Source organism: Pipistrellus hanaki, assembly GCF_964339955.1.
Source record: "Pipistrellus hanaki genome assembly, chromosome: 5".
Classification (NCBI taxonomy): Eukaryota; Metazoa; Chordata; class Mammalia; order Chiroptera; family Vespertilionidae; genus Pipistrellus; species Pipistrellus hanaki.
In genome coordinates this window covers 53,344,422-53,363,961 of record NC_140507.1, presented here as the reverse complement: position 1 = coordinate 53,363,961, position 19,540 = coordinate 53,344,422, and the positions used below count along the sequence as shown (strand labels likewise).

The following is a 19,540-nucleotide window of genomic DNA, read 5'->3' as shown; positions in this document are numbered from 1 at the left end:
CCTCCTCCCTCTCAAAGTATACTCAGGATGCCCTGGGGTTGTCCTGATCAGTGGAACTGATTCAGTTAAGAAAAAAGGCAAGCCAGTGAAATGTTCGTCTACTCAAGTTGGCAAACGCGCGACGCCACCCCGTTTTTCTTTATTCCAAAAAACACACACTTTCCAGGAGCCTGGGCTCCCCAGACGCGGGACTCCGCCCCCGAGCATGCCGGGAAGAGGAAGGCCCGCCCCTAGCCCGGAACCTGCGCGCACTGTGCGGGGCTACGTCACATCCGGCGCCAGGGCCCCGTTTCCGGAAGAGGCTGCACAGCGGTGGCGGCTGTTTCTGCCTTGATGTTTAGTGTCTTTGCTGCCGGAGCCTCGGAATACACGGCAGCATCATGGTCGAGGTAGGGTGACACGTGGGTGCCGGCGTATTTGAAATCCTGGGGCAGTTTTTCGTTGGCGGCGGGCGTGGAGGGTCGAGTGTGTTGCGACTCCAGGGAGACTGGAGGCTGCGAGGGAGGCTTGTTTGTGGCCGTGGCCGGGTGTCCCACGGCTTTCTGGAGGGAGAGAGGCTGGGTGAGAGCGCGGGTCGGAGGTGGCGTCCGAGCGGGAAGCCTGAGATGATGCCTGCAGCTCTGAGTTGAGCCTGGGCCACTGGTGGTGGGCCCTGTCTTCGGGGGCGGGCCTTCTGTCCGCGTCCGGCCGCTGGTATTCGGCGCCCGCGGGGTCGTGTCCGATGAAACTGGTCTTCTCCGGTGTTGTTCACTGTGTCTCTTACTCCAGCGGTTCCCCAGGAAAAAATCTGCCATTCCGGAATCTGTGCATCTTTCCCTAGCTGGAACAGTCAAGCCTTGTCTCTGTTTTCTCAGAACTATTTTTTTAAATATATATTTTTGATTTTTTACAGAAAGGAAGGGAGAGGGATAGAGAGTTAGAAACATCGATGAGAGAGAGAGACATGGATCAGCTGCCTCCATTCTGGGCAACCAAGGTACATGCCCTTAACCAGAATCGAACCTGGGACCCTTGAGTCCTCAAGCCAATGCTCTATCCACTGAGCCAAACCCGTTAGGGCTAAAACTATTTCTTGACTTTTATCTATACTCACTGCCATCACCTTAATTCACACCAGCATCATCTTTCTCCTGGACAGGTGAATTAGCTCTCAGCTGGTCTCCTTGTTTCCATTTTTTGTTACAGCTCCTCTTCTCCCCAGCCAATATGTTTTAAAATGTAAATTGGTCCTGCTTTTCTTGCTTAAAACCCTTTACTGGCCTTTTGTTATCAGAGCAAAAATACAGAGGGTTGCAATGGTCTTTAAAAAAAATCACCCTGACCTGCACCTGGTCTGTCAACCCTTGCAACCTTATCTTGCTTCCCAACTCATCCTCTCGTTGAATGAATATATGTAACTATTGTGCAGCCCCTGGCATTATTTGCATTACTGAACACCTTTGTTCATGGCATTTTTGTCTCTGCCTGGATTGTTTTTACTTTTTTCTGTGCAAGGCCTAACTTCTTTTCTGCTTAAATACCACTTCAGAGAGATCTTTTGTCATCTCCTAAGTTCTTGCTCCATTTGCTGGTCCCTTGCCTATTTCCTGCATAGTACTTATTAAAATGTTAGGTTGTTTTTGCTTACTTGTATTTGTCTTGAGCACAGGGGCCAGACTGTCTTTTCATCGTGCTATTTCTAGCTCTTACCACAGCACCTTAGCACAGACATATATAGTAGTAGCTCAGTACATTTTTATTGAATAAACCAGAGACCCAGTGCACAACATTTGTGACTTGGGGTGGGGGGAAAGGGTCCCTCAGCTCGCCCTGCACCCTTTTGCAGTCTGGGAGCCCTTGGGGGATGTCCAACTGCCGACTTAGGCCCACAGCCGGCCTGAGCCTGCAGTCAGACATCCTTAGTGCTGCCACTGCCAAGGAGGCAGGAGAGGCTCCCTCCACTGCTGCTGTGCTTGCCAGCGGTGACCCCTGAGTAGCAACCCATCTGTGGGAGCACACTGACCACCAGGGTGCAACTCCTGTGTTGAACGTGTGCCCCCTGGTGGTCAGTGTGCATTATAGCGACCATTGGTCTCAGTTCGGTTGATTTGCGTATTACTCTTTTATTATATAGGAGGATAGGATGATTAATTTTAATCATCGCTCACTTGGTCAACTTGGGGCTCTAGCCAAAGAGGAGCTTCATCTTTTTATCTGAACTTGACTGCCATAGCTTGCTATAAATAGTTGTGGTGAGTGGTGCAAAGTTTTTTACATTTTTAAACATGTAATAACTAACTTGATTTTAATTTAGGTTTGATATGTGTAATTTGTAGCTGGACATGTAAATACACTTTTTCTTTCTAGGAGGTACAGAAACATTCTGTGCATACACTGGTGTTCAGGTCATTGAAGAGGACCCATGACATGTTTGTAGCCGACAATGGAAAACCTGTGCCTTTGGATGAAGAGAGGTAGGTATAGTTTCCTTTTTAATTGCTAGACTAGTTAAATTTCTAATATTGGGGGAAGAGAGCAGGGAGAGGGGAGCCTTTAGAGTTTAGTGAGTGACACTACAGACATAAGTGATCGATTCAGTAACGAGTAGTGTTAGGGCATAATTTAAGCTGATCTGACTTTTTTTTTTTTTTTTTGCCTTATTTTGTACATTAATCAATTAATTGTATTTTATAAGCACTCAGTGATTAGGAGAGTCCTTTTATATGTTATATTTTATAATCAGTCATTTTGAATGCTTTCAGCTTCTCTCCCGCTGCTCTCAGAGCCTTGTTGAGCTGAACTGTACTTTTACTCCCATCTTTTTCTTATTAGTATGATAAAGATTTTTCGTAGCATATTTTGGTTCTACATGTCCAGCTCCTGTCTGGGATTTACATTATGTGCAGCATTCCTCTTTTGCCATTTACCCTTCTTTTAAAAATCTTCTTAATTACTCAAACAAGCATTTATATTTAATTTGTAAAGTGTACTATTTTTTTTTTTTTTAAAGAATAGTTTATTGATTTTTTTTTTTTTTCCTAGAAAGAGAGGAAGGGAAAGGGGGAAAGAGAGAAACATCCATATGCAAGTACCCGTAACCTAGGCATGTGCCCTTGATTGGGAATTAAACCGGCAACCTCCTCATACATTGAACCATGCAAGGGCTAACGTGGACTATTTTTAAATTAATATAGGTACAATTGAAAAATAATGATTGAACTGAGTACTTTGATTAGTTCTAACTTTTTTTTGATATATTCAGTAAAGGTTACTAGAAAAATTTTACTATATTTTTATATTTAGACATTTGAAGGAAAATATATTGACTTCCAGGTTTTTTAAAGATGTTTTAGTTTCTATATATTTTAAAATCAGATCCTTGATACCTCACGAATCATTGATTTACAAACTATAACAATATTTAGATGGATTCTATGTGGTGGATTGTGAATTAAAGTGTGGAAATGAGCCCTGGCTGGTGTGGCTCAGATGGTTGAACATCGTCCCATACACCAAAAGATTGCTGATTCGATTCCTGCTCAGGGTGCATGTCCAGGTTTTGGGTTCTGTCCCAAATCGGGCTATGTAAAGAAGACAACCAATCAATGTTTTTTTCTCTCATCAGTGTTTCTCTATCTCCCTTCATACCTCTCTAAAAATTAATAAAAACATTTTTTTTTTTAAAGGGGGAAATGAACTTGGAAATTTTGAACTTTTTAAAGTGCAGTTTTATTTTAAATTTTTTATAGAAACTTTTTCTACATGATTAGACAAACCTAATAAACTATTTAAGTACTTGTTTCCTGGCTGTCTGTGAATGCATTCATATTGGGGGATATATTTAAAGAACTTAAGGATACATTCTTATGCTTATAACTTTTTAAAATAGTCACAAACGAAAAATGGCAGTCAAGCTACGGAATGAGTATGGTCCTGTGCTGCACATGCCTACTTTGAAAGAAAATTTTAAAGAGAAAGGTCCTCAGAATGCATCAGATTCATATGGTCATAAACAGTATCCTGCAAATCAAGGTGAGTATGGCATTGTCAGAAATGTAAGGACTTATATATGAATTTTAAAAATAGATACATGAAATCTGTTATTGGTACCCCTCCTGGGAGGACTAATTAGAGCCAAACCCTCTTTAACACCTATACCTGTATTGATTTCCTCATTGGAGTAGTGAGTGAGATTACTAGTTGGTAGATTTTTTCTGTAGGAAATGGAAAAGTGGTAGTATAATGATGGCAGAAATTCTTAGGATATGGAGAAGGTCATGATGGAGATTAAAGGAAAAATTCTTAATATGTGGGGAGACGGACTGTCTGTTTTTCAGAAAGATGACATTAAGTACTGAAGTTGTAGTGAATAAAAATAATTCAGGATTCCCCAGGGAAACCATTTGCTTAGAAGAAAAACCAGAGTGGACTATTACTTTATAGGATGATCGCTACACACCATTGCTTTATGGTAAATGCACAACTTTCTTAACATGTTAGCAAATGGTCAAGGAAATCACTATATACGTGATCTTTAGAAGTCAAAACAAAAATGATCAACTTACCTTATTTTGAGGCTTGGATTTAGTTGTGAAATATTTAGAAATCTGGTTGAAATTTAATACTTAATCCATTAAAATAGGTGATACTACTATGTAAGATAAATTTTGCCATTGATAAAACTTTCTACCTATCTTTTTCTCTCTCTCTCTCAGGACAAGAAGTTGAATATTTGGTGACAGGTACACATCCCTACCCATCAGGACCTGGTAAGTGAGCTACATATAGAAAAAGTCTTACTGTCACATGTATTTCTGTGAATGAGTTAATATATGATTCTCATAGCAGATAAAATAAGTTCAATAGCCAGGCATAACTTTTTAGATGATAATGAACTAATATTTAGTATCACAAGCATTTACTTGGCAAATATACTTAGCCAGTTAACTGCCACAATATTTTGAATTTAATTTAAAAAGGTCTGCCACTTATGACTATAGATGCTTATGGCATACAAATGGTTAAGCATCTATATTTTTTTATGCACTTGGCTAGGAATTCAAAGACAATAAGACTGTTCCAGACTAAGACAAGCTTATTTGGAGGTTTAGGCAGACATAAATATCACTAAGCTTATAAAAATGATAGTAGGAAGCGTTAGTGTAGAAGCAGCTGTGATAGAAATGTTTCCTGGTGTGTATATATGGAGGAATTGGCACACAAATGGAGTGGCCAGTATAACGGGGTAGAAGATAAAAATCTTAATATATTTAGGTTCTAGTAATTTTAGAGTACAGAATTACTATATTGAAGGATAGGAGAAATTCTGCTTCTTGTTGTATGTTATACATTTACTCTTCAAAAACATTCTGTTAATATTTAGGGAAATGCTTAATTTTTATATCTGATGGTAATATCCCAAGATTATAGAAGTTTAACTTTACTGTCTTGGACTTTGCTAATACCAAACTTCTTGAGATTAAATTAAATTTGAGTTATATATTGTTAGGCAATATTTGTGGTAAAAAGTTAGTGACAAAAGACATACAAAACGTAATCGGTTTTTGAAATATCATCACGTGGAGATAATCACTGTTACCTTTTTGGTATGGTTTCCTCCAGTGTTTTATTTTAAATGCATGTGAATAAAAACAAAGATGGCTACTAACAGGCTTTTTTTGTGTGTGTGTTTTAAATTTTAACAGGGGTTGCTTTAACAGCAGATACTAAGATCCAAAGAATGCCAAGTGAATCAGCTGCACAGTCCTTAGCTGTAGCATTACCTCCTTCTCAGGCCAGGTATGAAATATGCTTCTCATTATCAGGGTTTTGCAAGCATTGTTTACTGTTCACATTTTCCCCCCTCATTTTAAAAATTGTTTATAAGTGTATTACAGGTCATTTTTCTTTATCAGTGCTTACAAAAATTTAACATAATAAAATTCATTCTACAGAACATGTGATTGGAGTGATTAAATTCTTAGAATCTGATATTTTTTTGCCTCAGGGTTGATGCCAATCGTGCTGCACCTGCTGTAGGCTCTGACCGTTCGCAGCCTGCAGGGATGACTTTGGTAAGTTTCTCTGTGTCAGATCACACTGCACGTGTCTACCTTTTGAGACATGTTGCCTAGTTTTTCTTTATTCTATTTAAGTTTCCCAAAAAATTTAAGTTGCTAATGAATTGACATATTTTTTAGAATTTAAAATTGTGTTAATTCTGTGTCTGCTAACACATTGTTTTTTAATATTTATTTTGGTGAAGATAATGTGACATTGCTCTTTATTATCCGCTATTTAAAATACAAGAAATTTTATTCTGAGACTTGTATTAGTATGTTTTAGATATGAAAAGCCTTTTTTTTAAAATTAAACTCTCAGTTGATTTATACAATTAAGTTGAGTACTAAAAGTTTATCTACAAGTAAATGGCAACTACTGTTACTGGTAGAAGTGGTTAGAGAAAGAATACCTGAAAACACACTGTCACTGGAAATAAGTGTCAGCTTTACTTCTTCACATATTATGCACTTGGTTTGACTTTATGAAGTTATTGGACTTGTAGTCCTCCCACCACATCCTGTTTTTAGTCTCCATTCTCAGGTCTCTGCTCAGGTTTTTTGCCTTCTTTGGAGGAAGTAACGTTAGCTTCTTGATGGTTGGAACTTTATGGACTTAAGTATTTTTCAATAAATGGGTACTGTAACAGTGGATTGCATATTAGCTAGAATGCCTTTTAAAAGGAGTATTGAAATATTTGGGGGGAAGATAGAAGGACCTATCAGTGTCTTCATTGCAGTATTAAATCAATGATGTTAAAATATGGCAATGAAGGGCAATAGTATTAATACACTATAGTCACTTTAAAAATGAGGCACATAGGTTACATAATTTTTACGCAAGGTCAGTCAGCTATTAGTAGAGCTGGGTTTTGGACTTATGCACAGTGATATATACTCTTAACTTCAATGTTCTGCCTCTCTGATTTTTAAATTGCTTTTTTAAATTAACATATATAAAATACAGTTTTTATTAGAAATCTTAGACTCATTTTCTAGCTATGCAAACATGTTTAGCTGCCCTTTCTCTTCATGGGGTGTAGGGAGCTGCTTTCAAAAATTCCCTCTTTGAATTTCCATTTCTGAGAAAACTTTTATAAATCCCCTCTTCACATTTCCATTTTTGATAACATGAAAACTTAAAAGTGATATCTTTAACAATAATGTAATCTGTTCCACACCTAGGCTGTTATGGAGGGTGGCAATGCCAAGAACTCTGCACTCATGGCAAAGAAGGCCCCGACAATGCCAAAACCCCAGTGGCACCCACCGTGGAAACTCTACAGGGTGAGTGAATCTGTATATTATTCCACTACATGAAACGTGGTCACTACTTTCCAATTGATAAGAGCTATGAATAGAGTAAGGAGGAAAAGGAATGAAAATGGGAACTGGTAAAGTGATCTGAGGTTGGGTGATGGAAGGAGCTTAGGCACTATCTTAAAAAAATATATTGGAAAGCACATTTGTATTTTGTATAAAATATTGATAGAAAGCTACTAAATCTGGAGAGCAGGCGAAATAAATTTAGCAATGTACTTGAGGTATTTAATATGGAGCTCAAGGGGAAAAACTGTATTTTAGTATATTTTTTTCACTCTACTGATTGTCTTTTAAATTATAGTAAGTTAAAATGATTTAAATTGTACCAGATCTAAAATAAAATGTTTATAGTAGGGAAGTTGCATAGTTACTTATAATTTAAGTATGTTACACTTTTCAGAACACCATACAGTAAAATAGATTTTCTTTTGGTATAAAGAGCTAATAAATTTAATAGCTATACTAGATTTGGGTAGCCACTACCATAATCAGGATATAGAAGTTCCATTTTTTATATCCACACCCTTCCCCAACCCTGGAGACCATTTGTTTTCCATTACTGTGTCTTTTCAACTGCGTCACATTAATGGAATCATTCAATGTGTTCCCTTTGGGACTTTCTTCACTCAGCTTAATGCCTTTGAGATTCATCCAAGTTGTTGCAAGTAGTAATACATTGCTTCCTATTGCTGAGTAGTATCCCATTATATAGCTATACCACAGTTTGTGCATTCATTCATTGATTGAAGGTAATTTAATATTTAATATCATTCAAAACTCTAATCTAGGCGAAACAGGTTTGGCTCAGTAGTAGAGCATCGGTCTGCGGACTGAAAGGTCCCAGGTTCGATTCCGGTCAGGGCCATGTACATTGGTTGCGGGCACATCCCCGGTAGGGGGTGTGCAGGAGGCAGCTGGTCGATGTTTCTCTCTCATCGGCGTTTCTAACTCTCTATCTCTCTCCCTTCCTCTCTGTAAAAAATCAATAAAATATATTTAAAATATATATATTTAAAAAAAAATTCTAATCTACACTAATAAGAGAAAAATGCTAATTGACTGTACCTTCACTACCCCCACAGCCAATCAGAGCAAGTATGCAAATTAACCCAAACAAAGATGGCGGTAAATTTGCATATGCGGAGGGAGGGAGGAGTGAAGACTGAAGACAGCATAGAAGGAAGAGGGAGGGAAAGTGGAAAGCAAGGCAGCTGCAAGAGAGAAGGCAGAGGTGGCCCTGCCGCAGGAGAAGTGGGGGAGACAGTAGAAGTGGTGGTGGCAGGAGGGAAGCCAGCCGGAAGCCCTGTTCTTGCAGGAATCTTCCTGCAACGGGCCCCTGGTTGTCAGATAGTCTTAAAATCTTACTAGAGGCCCAGTGCAGGAAAGTCATGTACTGGAGGGGGTTCCCTCAGCTGACCTGCACCCTCTCGCAGTCCAGCAGCCCTCGGGATGTCTGACTGACGGCTTAGCACTGCTGCAGTGAGAGGCTCCCGCCACTGCTGCTGCACTCACCATCCGTGAGCCTGGCTTCTGGCTGAGTGCTGCTCCCCCTGTGGGAACACACTGACCACCAGGGACAGCTCCTGCATTGAGTGTCTGCCCCTTGGTGGTCAATGCATGTCATAGTGACCAGTTGTTCTGCCATCAGGCCAAAAATAGCTCTAATATCCCCTGAGGGGTTCCAGATTTCGAGAACGCACAGGCCAGGCCAAGGGATCCCGCTGGTGCATGATCAGGGCTGGGGAGGGACGTGTGAGATTGGCTAACTGGGGAGGGGCTACAGGAGGGCTCCAGGGTGTATCCAGCCCATCTTGATCAGTCCTGATCAGCCAGACCCCAGCAACAAGCTAACCTACCGGTCGGAGTGTCTGCCCCCTGCTAGTCAGTGCATGTCATGGTGACTGGTCAACCAGTCGACTGTCTGCCCCCTGGTGGTCATTATAGTAAGCAGTTGAGTGGCCTTAGCATATCATTAGCATATTATGCTTTGATTGGTTGAACAGCCAACTGGACAGGCAGACAGCATATTAGGCTTTTATTATGTAGGATCATTTGAAGATGTTGGAGGTCAGTTTAAATTTGAATAAACTTTTAACTTACATGTAATGAGATGAAATTGAATAACCTTTAACTTATGTGTCTACTCATTTTACATTCTGATTACAGGTGATCAGTGGGCATCTTGGCTGGGTTCGATGTATTGCTGTGGAACCTGGAAATCAGTGGTTTGTTACTGGATCTGCTGACAGAACTATAAAGGTAATAAGGAAAGAACTGCTTTGTATTTTCCATGTACATTTAAAATGTTTTAAATTATTTCCTGAGGTGGGAATTGCTCTTGTAGTTCCTCTGACTTCTTAGACCTGAGTATGAAGTAAAACTTACTGTCTATACCAGTTAAAAGTTCCATGTGTTTGGAAAAAGGTATTTAAACAACAGTTTTTTCCAAACAGAATATGCTGACTACCTATCACAAATTCCTTGATATTTAAGTTTTTTCTTCTCTGGTTAAAAAACTAAAGCATGATCATCTATAAAAAATGTGGAAAGTACAGAGAAGTATAAAAGAACATAGACCCATATATAATCCTACCACTATCAAGTATTTGAATGAATTTCTCTTTAGTTTTTATTTCTGTGCATATGTATCAGTGCATTTTCTTCTGAATTTTTTTCCTGTGTGTGTGTGTGTGTGTGTGTGTGTGTATGTATGTATCTTTTAAAATCATGCTTGGTAATATAATTTTCAACCTTATTTTTTGCACTTAACATTATATCAAAGCCATATTTCTGTGAAAAAGCTTTTTAAATGGTTCCTTGGAAGTATATAACTTATGCACCCTCTAATCAATTTTCTTTCAATTTTTTAATATTTATTGATTTCAGGGGGAGAGAGAGAAACAGATTAGTTGTTCCACTTATTTATGCATTCAATGATTGATTCTTATATGTGTCCTGCCTGGGGATCAAACTCGCAACCTTAACATAATGGATGAGCTACCTAGCTATGGCCAGCCTTTTCTGTTTTTAAATTATTTTTAATTCTTGGAAATGGAATTAATGGGTTAAACATTTTTGAAGTTTGCACCCAAAGCACAAATTATTTTCTAAAATGGTTAATTGATGCTTACAGTGTATGAGAGGATTCTTTTCAGCCTATTGATTGTGTATGTTTAAAAATTTCTACTCATATGATAAGCAGAAATGGTTACCGTATATTGTAAATTAGAAGATGCCTTAACTCAGTGGTCAGCAAACTATGGCTTGCGAGCCGAGGTTTGCCACTCTGTTGACTAACGAGTTTATCGACCACTGCATAAAGCATTACCCTTACCAGAAGTTTTGACTTCAGGTTAAAGACATTAGTACATTATTAAAGTATTTTTTAGCGTTTTTCCCTAGCAGTGGTCGGCAAACTGATTAGTCAACAGAGCCACAGTTTGCCGATCACTGCCTTCACCAATAAGCCAAACTTATTATAGTTGGAGTCCTGTTCGCTAGCGCTAGCGGGCCCAAAGGAAAACTCGCTTCTCAAATTCTGGGGCCCAATATGGTGGAAGTCTCCCTTATTTATATGTTTTCAGCTTTGTTTTCCAAATTTGGAATTAGACTTCTGGACCTTGTGAGAAAAAGTCCTGTCTGCTGGGATGGGCTGTGAGATTATATCTCAAGGCCTGGTCTGACACCAGCAATAACAACTCTGTCTGGGCATAGTTTATGGCCTCTCTGGAATGGGAGTAGTCTTATTTTACTTATTATTTAAGCAAGCAAATGTTTACAGAAGCCAGAATAGCAGGGTTAAAATTTTAAACAGCAGTTTTTACCCAAGATGTAGGTTACTATGCTTCAGTTATCCAATCTTTCAGAAACTGTTCAGATAGAATTTTTAATGAGGACCAATTTTTTGATCCCTTATAAAACTACTTTCAGGGTTTGAAAAATATTTATTTGAGTTGTAATTGACATATAATATTAGGTTAGTTTTGGGTGTACAACATAATGGTCCACTATTTGTTTATATTGTGATATGATCACCAGAAAGTCTAGTTAACATCTGTTGTGGTACATAGTTACAAGTTTGTTTGTTTTTCTTGTGATGAGAACTTTTAAGATGTACTCTCAGCAGCTTTCAAGTATGCAGTCCAGTATTATTAACTAGTCAACATGCATACATTAATGACATCCCCATAACTTACTAATTTGTAACTGGAACTTTGTACCCTTTGACTCCTTTCACCCATTTTATTCATCTTCACCCTGGCTTCTGACACCATCAATCTGTTCTCTGTATCTACGAGCTTAGTTTTTCAGTTTTTTGTTTCTGTTTTAGATTCTGCATATAAGTGAGATCATGTTCTATTTGTCTTTCCTTTGACTTATTTTGTTTAGCATAATGCTCTGAAGGACAATTCATGTCACAGGTGGCAAGATAATATTCCATTGTATGTATATATGCCACATTCTCTTTATGCATGTATCAGTTAATGAACACTTAGTTTCCTTAGAGGTTGTTCTTTGTTTTATTTTTAATCCTCACCTGAGGATATGCTTAGAGGGAGAGAGAGAAACATCAATGGCACATTGATAGGTTGCCTGCCCACCGGATCAAACCCAAAACCCAGGTCTGTGCCCTGATCAGGAATGGAACCTGGAACTTTTCGGTGCACAGGACAATGCTCAACCAACTGAGCTACTGCAGCCAGACTCCTTAGGGTTTTTTTTAAGTTGCCTTCCTTGGCTAATTCAATACCATAACATTCACACTTTTGTTAACAACGATATCCATTCTATATAAAGAATATTAACTTTTTGTCATCTGTTACCAATATTTTCCCAGTTTGAGCATGCCTTTTAATTTCGATCTCTCTCCTGCTTTTAGTAGTTGGGAGAGGGTGAGGGGGTTGGCAAATAAAAAAATTTATATGTTCATATCTTTCACATTTTGAAGACTTAATTTTAATATCAGGATCTTAAAATTTTATTTTGGGATAACCAGCAAGGAAAAACATGAAATATTCTTTGATTGCAGATCTGGGACTTGGCTAGTGGCAAATTAAAACTGTCATTAACTGGGCATATTAGTACAGTTCGTGGTGTGATAGTAAGCGCAAGGAGCCCATACCTGTTTTCCTGTGGAGAAGACAAACAGGTCAAATGCTGGGATCTTGAATATAATAAGGTAAGCTTGGATATAGGTATTGAAAACAGTGATTCTCTGAGATCTGCTCCTACTGAAGTGGATCAATGATGAAAATAGCCAAATCTGAGCATCAGAAGACCTTCCAGTCCATCTGATGCATGATCTTTCTAGTTCTGAGAAGCAAAAGTATAAAGTAATTTAAAACAATAAGTGTGTGTGTGTGTGTGTGTGTGTGTGTGTGTGTGTGTGTGAAGGTGACAGTGGATAACTGAGGACTTTGCTGATGGATGAATGAGATTGGGGTGGGGAGGTAGGGACATATGTGTTTGAAAACCTGATCAGTTCTGAGCAATGATGAAAAGGTTTGACTACTGACCTTTGTCATAATGAAGGTTTCTACACTTGACCTGAGCTCAGACTTGAATTGAAGAAACAAAAACTCTACATATTATGAGGCATGGGTTTTCTTTCTAATTATAGAAATTTTAACTTTCCTGCTATATTTGTAGGTTATAAGGCACTATCATGGACATCTGAGTGCAGTGTATGGTCTGGATTTGCACCCAACAATTGATGTGCTGGTAACCTGTAGTCGTGATTCAACTGCACGGGTAAATGGAATAGAGCCTGGTGTTTATCTTTAAATACATTGCATCTTATACTTTACATATGTGGTATTGGAGTCACATATTGTTTGGTAAAGAATTAAAGATAGTTACTTTGACCCGCCAATAACCTAATCCCTCTGTTTCCTGACTTGTTTTTACACTTTCATGTTCAGTTCTGTGACCTCACCAAGCTTATTGGGAATGCCCTGCCTCTGAAATGTGACACTCTCACAATCCGTTCTGCCATTGCAGGTTTCATTTAGTAGTTCCATTATACCTCTTCTTACACTTTCAGTCTCCTACTCTTTTGACTCCCCCCTCCTCCACCCCCCTGCCCCCATCAGCTGTCTCCTATATATAGCTCCCAGCCAGCTTCGAGATTATTCTCTCTCATGTAAGGCTTTCTTTATATTCAGGCACTGTCACATATTAAATTCCCAACCTTGAGTTCATTTAGTTACCTGCCTGAGTTATGAATACCTATTCTCTTTGACAGGATGTCTATTGTATGTGTTTGTTTGTTTTTTTTATAGATTTGGGATGTGAGAACTAAAGCCAGTGTACATACATTATCTGGACATACAAATGCAGTTGCTACAGTGAGGTGTCAAGCTGCAGAACCACAAATTATTACTGGTAAAATCAATACTTTCAAGTTTACCATGTATTCATATCAACACGTTATTGTACATGTATTTTTCATACTTGCTGTGACTCTCGCTTTGTATTGTGTATTCTGTGTTTCTGTGTGCATTTGAAATTTATTGTAGTAACATTTTATTCTGTTATCATGTCAGACTTTTTACATATCATAGACTATGTCTTACACAGTCTTATGTAATGTCTGACTAGCATCAGAATTACTGGTTTAGAAAATTAAAATTAGAAGACAAGATATCCTGACATCAGTAATCTTTAGAACAGGTTTGAGGCTTGTTTTAATTAAAGTTAATAACAATGGATTTTTACTCTAAAACTAGAAATTTCTGTGATGTATTTTATTAACTAAAATACCATTTGAGTTTTTTCCTTCCCCTCCACTAGGGGATAACATCATGAATGTGTTTTATCTGTTATTGGCATTTGTTCAAGCTGTTCAGTTGACAGCACATCAAACATGTATTACATTTTTATTGTGGTTAATTCTCACCCAAGCATAATTTTTCATTGATTTTTATGAGAGTATAAGGGAGGGAGGAAGGAAGGGAGAGAGGCGGAGAGGGAGGTAGAGAGAGAAACTGATGTGAGAGAGACACATCATTTGGTTGATTCCCACATATGCCTAACGGGGGCTGAGGTAGAACCTACCCTTGATTGGGAATCTAACCTGTGATCCTTCTGTGCACTGGCTAGCCCTGTCTATTGAATCATGTGGGTCAGGTCTATATTTTTTTCAAGAATTAAATTTAAAAGCAACCTAAAATTTTGGAAGTACAAAGCAACTAGCCAAGGGTTTATATGACTTCCATTTTGTATGTATGTATCTATGAGAGAACACTTCATATTTTATTATAGTTTTGCATTCTTTTTTTTCTGATCTGTGTTTTGGGGATACGTATTTTCATTACAGGAAGCCATGACACTACAATACGATTATGGGATTTGGTGGCTGGAAAAACAAGAGTCACATTAACAAATCACAAAAAATCAGTGAGAGCTGTGGTGTTACATCCAAGACAGTAAGTGTGTTTGCCTAATGAGTTTCTCTCCTTCCTTCAGTTTTTGGTATAGTATAGGAATACCAACGTTAGTACTACTTTGTAGTCATTTAGACACTCATTTACAGGTCTTTTCCTTAAGTGGTGTTTTGCTTCATGCCTTATATGAGATGAGGTTTTCTACATGGTAAATAATGATAATGTCAAATGAAACTATTGGTCTAGTAATAATTAATGTCGTTTTAAACATTCGTTTAAAATCTTGCTTGGCGTTGACTTGTATTGACATAACCTTCAAACACGTGGTATCTACAGAACGTGTGAAGTGCAATTAACAAGTTTTGCTTGAAAAAGTTTGTGTTTGGTTTGGTTTTTGTTGCAAAACTAGGGCTAAGAAGATGGCGGATGAAGAGCATATTCGGCACTGCATGCTTTACGAGTTCCAATTAGGAAGAAAAGCAAGTGAGGCTGCAAAAAACATCTGTAGTGCTCTTGGTCAAGATGCAGTTAGCGCCAGAAAATGCCAGCATTGGTTTGAGAAATTTCGCGAGGGAAATTTTTCATTAGATGACAAGAGTGGTCGAGGCCGTGTGTCCAATTTTGATCAAGAAGCTCTTCAAGCTCTTTTGGTGCAAAATCCTCAAATTACCCAACAAGAGCTTGCGACAACTTTAAATTGTTCACAAAAAACAATTTCCAATCAATTGCGTGCACTTGGCAAAGTCCAAAAGTTTGGAAAATGGGTTCCTCATGAGTTGACCGACAACAACCGTAATCAAAGAGTCACAATTTGCAGTTCGCTCCTCTCTCGTCAAAACCGGTTGCCGTTTTTAGAGCAAATTGTTACCGGAGATGAAGAATGGGTGCTGTATGTTAATTTGAAAAGGCGGCCTCAATGGTTGGACAAAAATGAGGCTCCGCAGCCCACGCCAAAACCTGACTTGCATGCGAAAAAAGTGATGTTGTGTGTTTGGTGGAATTTTAAAGGAATTCTTCATTATGAACTTTTACCATCTACCCAAACCATTACAAGTGCAGTGTATAGTGCCCAATTGGAAAGGTTAGCCCAAGCTTTAAGAGAAAAAGAACCCGCGCTGATTAATCGGAAGGGCGTAATTCTTCACCACGATAACGCACGACCGCATACTGCAAGAATCACTGCTGAAAAACTGCGCCAGTTGGAATGGGAAGTTCTCCCTCAACCTGCATATTCTCCTGATATTGCCCCTTCCGATTACCATTTGTTTTGTTCTTTGCAAAACTTTCTTCTTGGAAAAAAATTTAATAATGAAGAATGCCTCAAAAATGCATTGACCGAATTTTTTGCATCAAAATCACAAGAATTTTACAACAGAGGGATTAAAATGCTTCCTGAGCATTGGGCACAAGTAGTAGAAAACAACGGCAACTATATTGTTGATTAAATTTTGTTGTATTGTTTAAATAAATTCGATTTAAAAAAATATTAGAAAACGACATTAATTATTACTAGACCTAATATATGAACAAGTCACTTTTAAAAACTGGATGTCAAAATAGAAGCTAAGAGTAGCTAGATTTAACGTTTTGGACATAAGTTTTGTTTATTGTACACTGAGATATACATAGAATAGTTTAGTTCTTAAGGGGGAAGTTAATATACATAGGAAAAAAAGGTTGGAACAATGAACATTATAGTCAGGGTATCTAAAGAGGTGGAGCATAATATCCCAAGCTATTATTTGTTATATCACATCACCCTGACATTTTCTGGCCATATTCATGTGTTTTCTCTCTTTCCTCTCCCTTTTTGTCCCCCCCCCCCCACACACTTTCTACTTTTTTCCTTTCCCTGTGTTCTTTACTCCCTTTCTTTCTCTCACTCCCTTTCTCTCTCCCTTCCTCTCTCCCTTCCTCTTCCCTTCTGTATCTTTCCTTGGGTTGTCCTCTTATCTCCCTGTCCCTCCAAAATAGTTGCACAACCCCTTGCCCTTTATATGAATTTAGGGGTTTTCACATTTATTGCTCTAGCTCAGTACAGGTCATTGGGGAAACGAGAAGAAAATAAAACATTAATCTAGGCCTCAAAAGTCGTTTAAAATAATTTGAAAATCTTACTTAGCTTGGAATAAATGTCTTGGTATTTTTACCTCTTGGTATGACAATAATCTTTGGCTAACACTACATAGATCACTGAATAAACATGCTAAATACAACAACATAATAAGCTTCTTGACTACCATTTTATTTTTTTTACTTGGTTTACTTTGTTGCTGTTTTTAATCTTATTTCAGTTACACATTTGCATCTGGTTCTCCAGATAACATAAAACAATGGAAATTCCCTGATGGAAGTTTCATTCAAAATCTTTCTGGTCATAATGCTATTATTAACACATTGACAGTAAATTCTGATGGAGTGCTCGTATCTGGAGGTAAAAAGATTTTTATAAGTTTGTTTTAGTCTGTCATTGTTTGTTTTAATGAATGAGGAAATATTTGTAAAATTTCTAAGCCCTCACACCTAAATATTATAGATCTTGCCTAATGTATATGTGAATGTTTATATGTGTGTTCATGCATAGTCATCTTACGTGTAGCATATTTCGTAGTTCAACCTTCTCTGAGTTTCCACGTGATAAATCTTAAGTTTGGGATTTATGCTGGTTTCATATTCTGGAATTGGATGTCATTTTGTGGTGCTTTTTGAGGTCTGTAATAAATTCTGAATTAAACACAAATGAAAGTGAACAAACCAATATTAAGAGAAGCTTGAGTGCCTTTGTCATATATATCTTCATAATTATAGTTATTGCCATTGTGCTCAGCTAATGGTTCATGCTTAATGCTTGCCAAGCTGAATTGTTAAAGGGATACCCAACTTAACTAGCTATTTCCCTTTAAGCTGACAATGGAACCATGCATCTTTGGGATTGGAGAACTGGCTATAATTTCCAGAGAGTTCATGCAGCTGTGCAGCCTGGGTCTTTGGACAGTGAATCAGGAATATTTGCTTGTGCTTTTGATCAATCTGAAAGTCGGTTACTAACGGCTGAAGCTGATAAAACCATTAAAGTGTACAGAGAGGATGATACAGCGGTAAGTTCTCAGTTTCATGTGCATGTTAAAGTAATTCAACTGTACCAATTTTGCAAGTACATTCTCATTTTAAAGTTACTGAAATTATCAGAAGGGAAAATATTTATAGCGTTAAAGTATTTATCATCTGGAGTAGTGTCAGCTCATAGCTTTCTATATTGGTCTTATTGATGCCAATGAATCCATGCATCCAACTTTTCTTATTACAGTTACCGGGCAAGTGTTGCAAAAAGAACAACAGCAAATAGATTGCTATGCAAATGCATTGTAGAATCATCAGCTTTGGTGTTACTAGAGTATCTACATAGCAATTTTATTTGAAATGAAAAAACATAAACTAGATTTGTAGTGAATCCACTCATTATTAGATTCAGATAACGGTTCCTGAAATTGTTAAATAACTTAAATATATAATGCCAAGTAATATAATGTAGAATAGGTACCTTATTTTTTTAGGAAGGATGTTACTAAATATGAAGAAAACTAATACTTTATTTTCTTACTACTTTTCTATTTTTAGACAGAAGAAACTCATCCAATCAGCTGGAAACCAGAAATTATCAAGAGAAAGAGATTTTAATATGACCTCTTCATGGCGTTTTTTTGTTTTTTGTTTTTATTTTTGTTTTTGTTTTTAGCTTGGTGGATATCCAGTCATTTTGTGCTCTGGCTAGCAAAAACTCAACATGTTCGAATCATTGCTGCTTCATATTTTACAATAAAATGTAATGTCTCCCCCTTGCCATGTTTTTATTTCTAAAATAAACAATTTAAGTCCTAGGAAGATGCAGATAGTAAGCATATGCTGGCTTGTTGACTCCAACTATTATATAACTACTAGTGGCCTGGTGCACAAAAATTCATGCACAGCAGGGGGGGGGTGGCGCAAAGAGGGTGGTCCCTCTCAGCCTGGTCTGCACCCTGTCCAATCTGGGACCCCTCAGGGGATGTCCAACTACCAGTTTAGGCCCGATCCAGGGACCGCTGCCTCCTAACTGCTTACCTGCCTGTCTTGATCACCCCTAAACACTACCTGCTGGCCTGCTTGCCCCCAACTACACCACACACCCCTGCTGCCTGATCACCCCCACTGCCCTTTCCTCCTGGCCTGATTGCCCCTAACCACTTCTGCCTTGGCCCGCTACCATAGCTTTGTCTGAAAAGTCTCCCAGTCTAATTAGCATATTACCCTTTAATTAGTATAGATTTTAAAGATAGAATATTTTGTCAATTTTATAGGCTTTTTTTTTTTAACTTACCAAATTGCCTGCTATAATAGGACTTGTTTTGAGGGAAGTAGTCGGTGATTTTTTTGTTTGTTTCTCAATTCTTTAAACACTTATTTTCAGATAAAAGAATTTGAAGTTTTAATTTAAATTGGATATGTTGATTCCACCGGCAGTTTTATGACACTGATTGACAGGTGCAGCATGCCTGCTGGCAAGTTACTTAACTTTTCTGATGTTTCCTAACTGACAAATGTGGGCTAATAGTACCAACCCCAGGTTGTGCCTGTTAAAGAGCAAGGTGGTCTTAACAGAACTTGGCAAATAGTAAATTTGTATCAGTATTAACTATTATTTCCCTGGATGCATTGACTTCCATCATTCTTAGTTGCTGCTGCTTGTAAGTCTTATAATTGCCTGAAAATTGTTTTCACTCTCACTTTTTAAAGGTTTTTTTTTTATTAGCCATT

General features: G+C 38.0%; 1 protein-coding gene across 1 annotated transcript; it reads left to right on the top strand.

Moving 5' to 3' along the window:
* Positions 1 to 265: 265 nt before the first annotated feature.
* On the top strand, positions 266 to 18,585 carry PLRG1 (pleiotropic regulator 1). Its single transcript, XM_084884085.1, has 15 exons — positions 266 to 389; positions 2,347 to 2,453; positions 3,869 to 4,011; positions 4,695 to 4,748; positions 5,685 to 5,778; positions 5,987 to 6,053; positions 7,224 to 7,325; positions 9,528 to 9,620; positions 12,391 to 12,540; positions 13,011 to 13,112; positions 13,643 to 13,745; positions 14,680 to 14,788; positions 17,041 to 17,180; positions 17,651 to 17,844; positions 18,365 to 18,585. Exons 1-15 carry the CDS (start codon positions 381 to 383, stop codon positions 18,422 to 18,424), a joined length of 1,527 nt encoding a protein of 508 aa, XP_084740211.1. The 5' UTR covers positions 266 to 380; the 3' UTR covers positions 18,425 to 18,585.
* The last annotated feature ends 955 nt before the right edge of the window (positions 18,586 to 19,540 follow it).

What these genes read in the sequence shown, in the direction of transcription:
- PLRG1 (XM_084884085.1), top strand. An exon ending in CTGCTGACAGAACTATAAAG is followed by an intron (nt 9,621 to 12,390) that starts GTAATAAGGAAA and finishes CTTTGATTGCAG; the next exon opens with ATCTGGGACTTGGCTAGTGG. An exon ending in AGAACCACAAATTATTACTG is followed by an intron (nt 13,746 to 14,679) that starts GTAAAATCAATA and finishes TTTTCATTACAG; the next exon opens with GAAGCCATGACACTACAATA.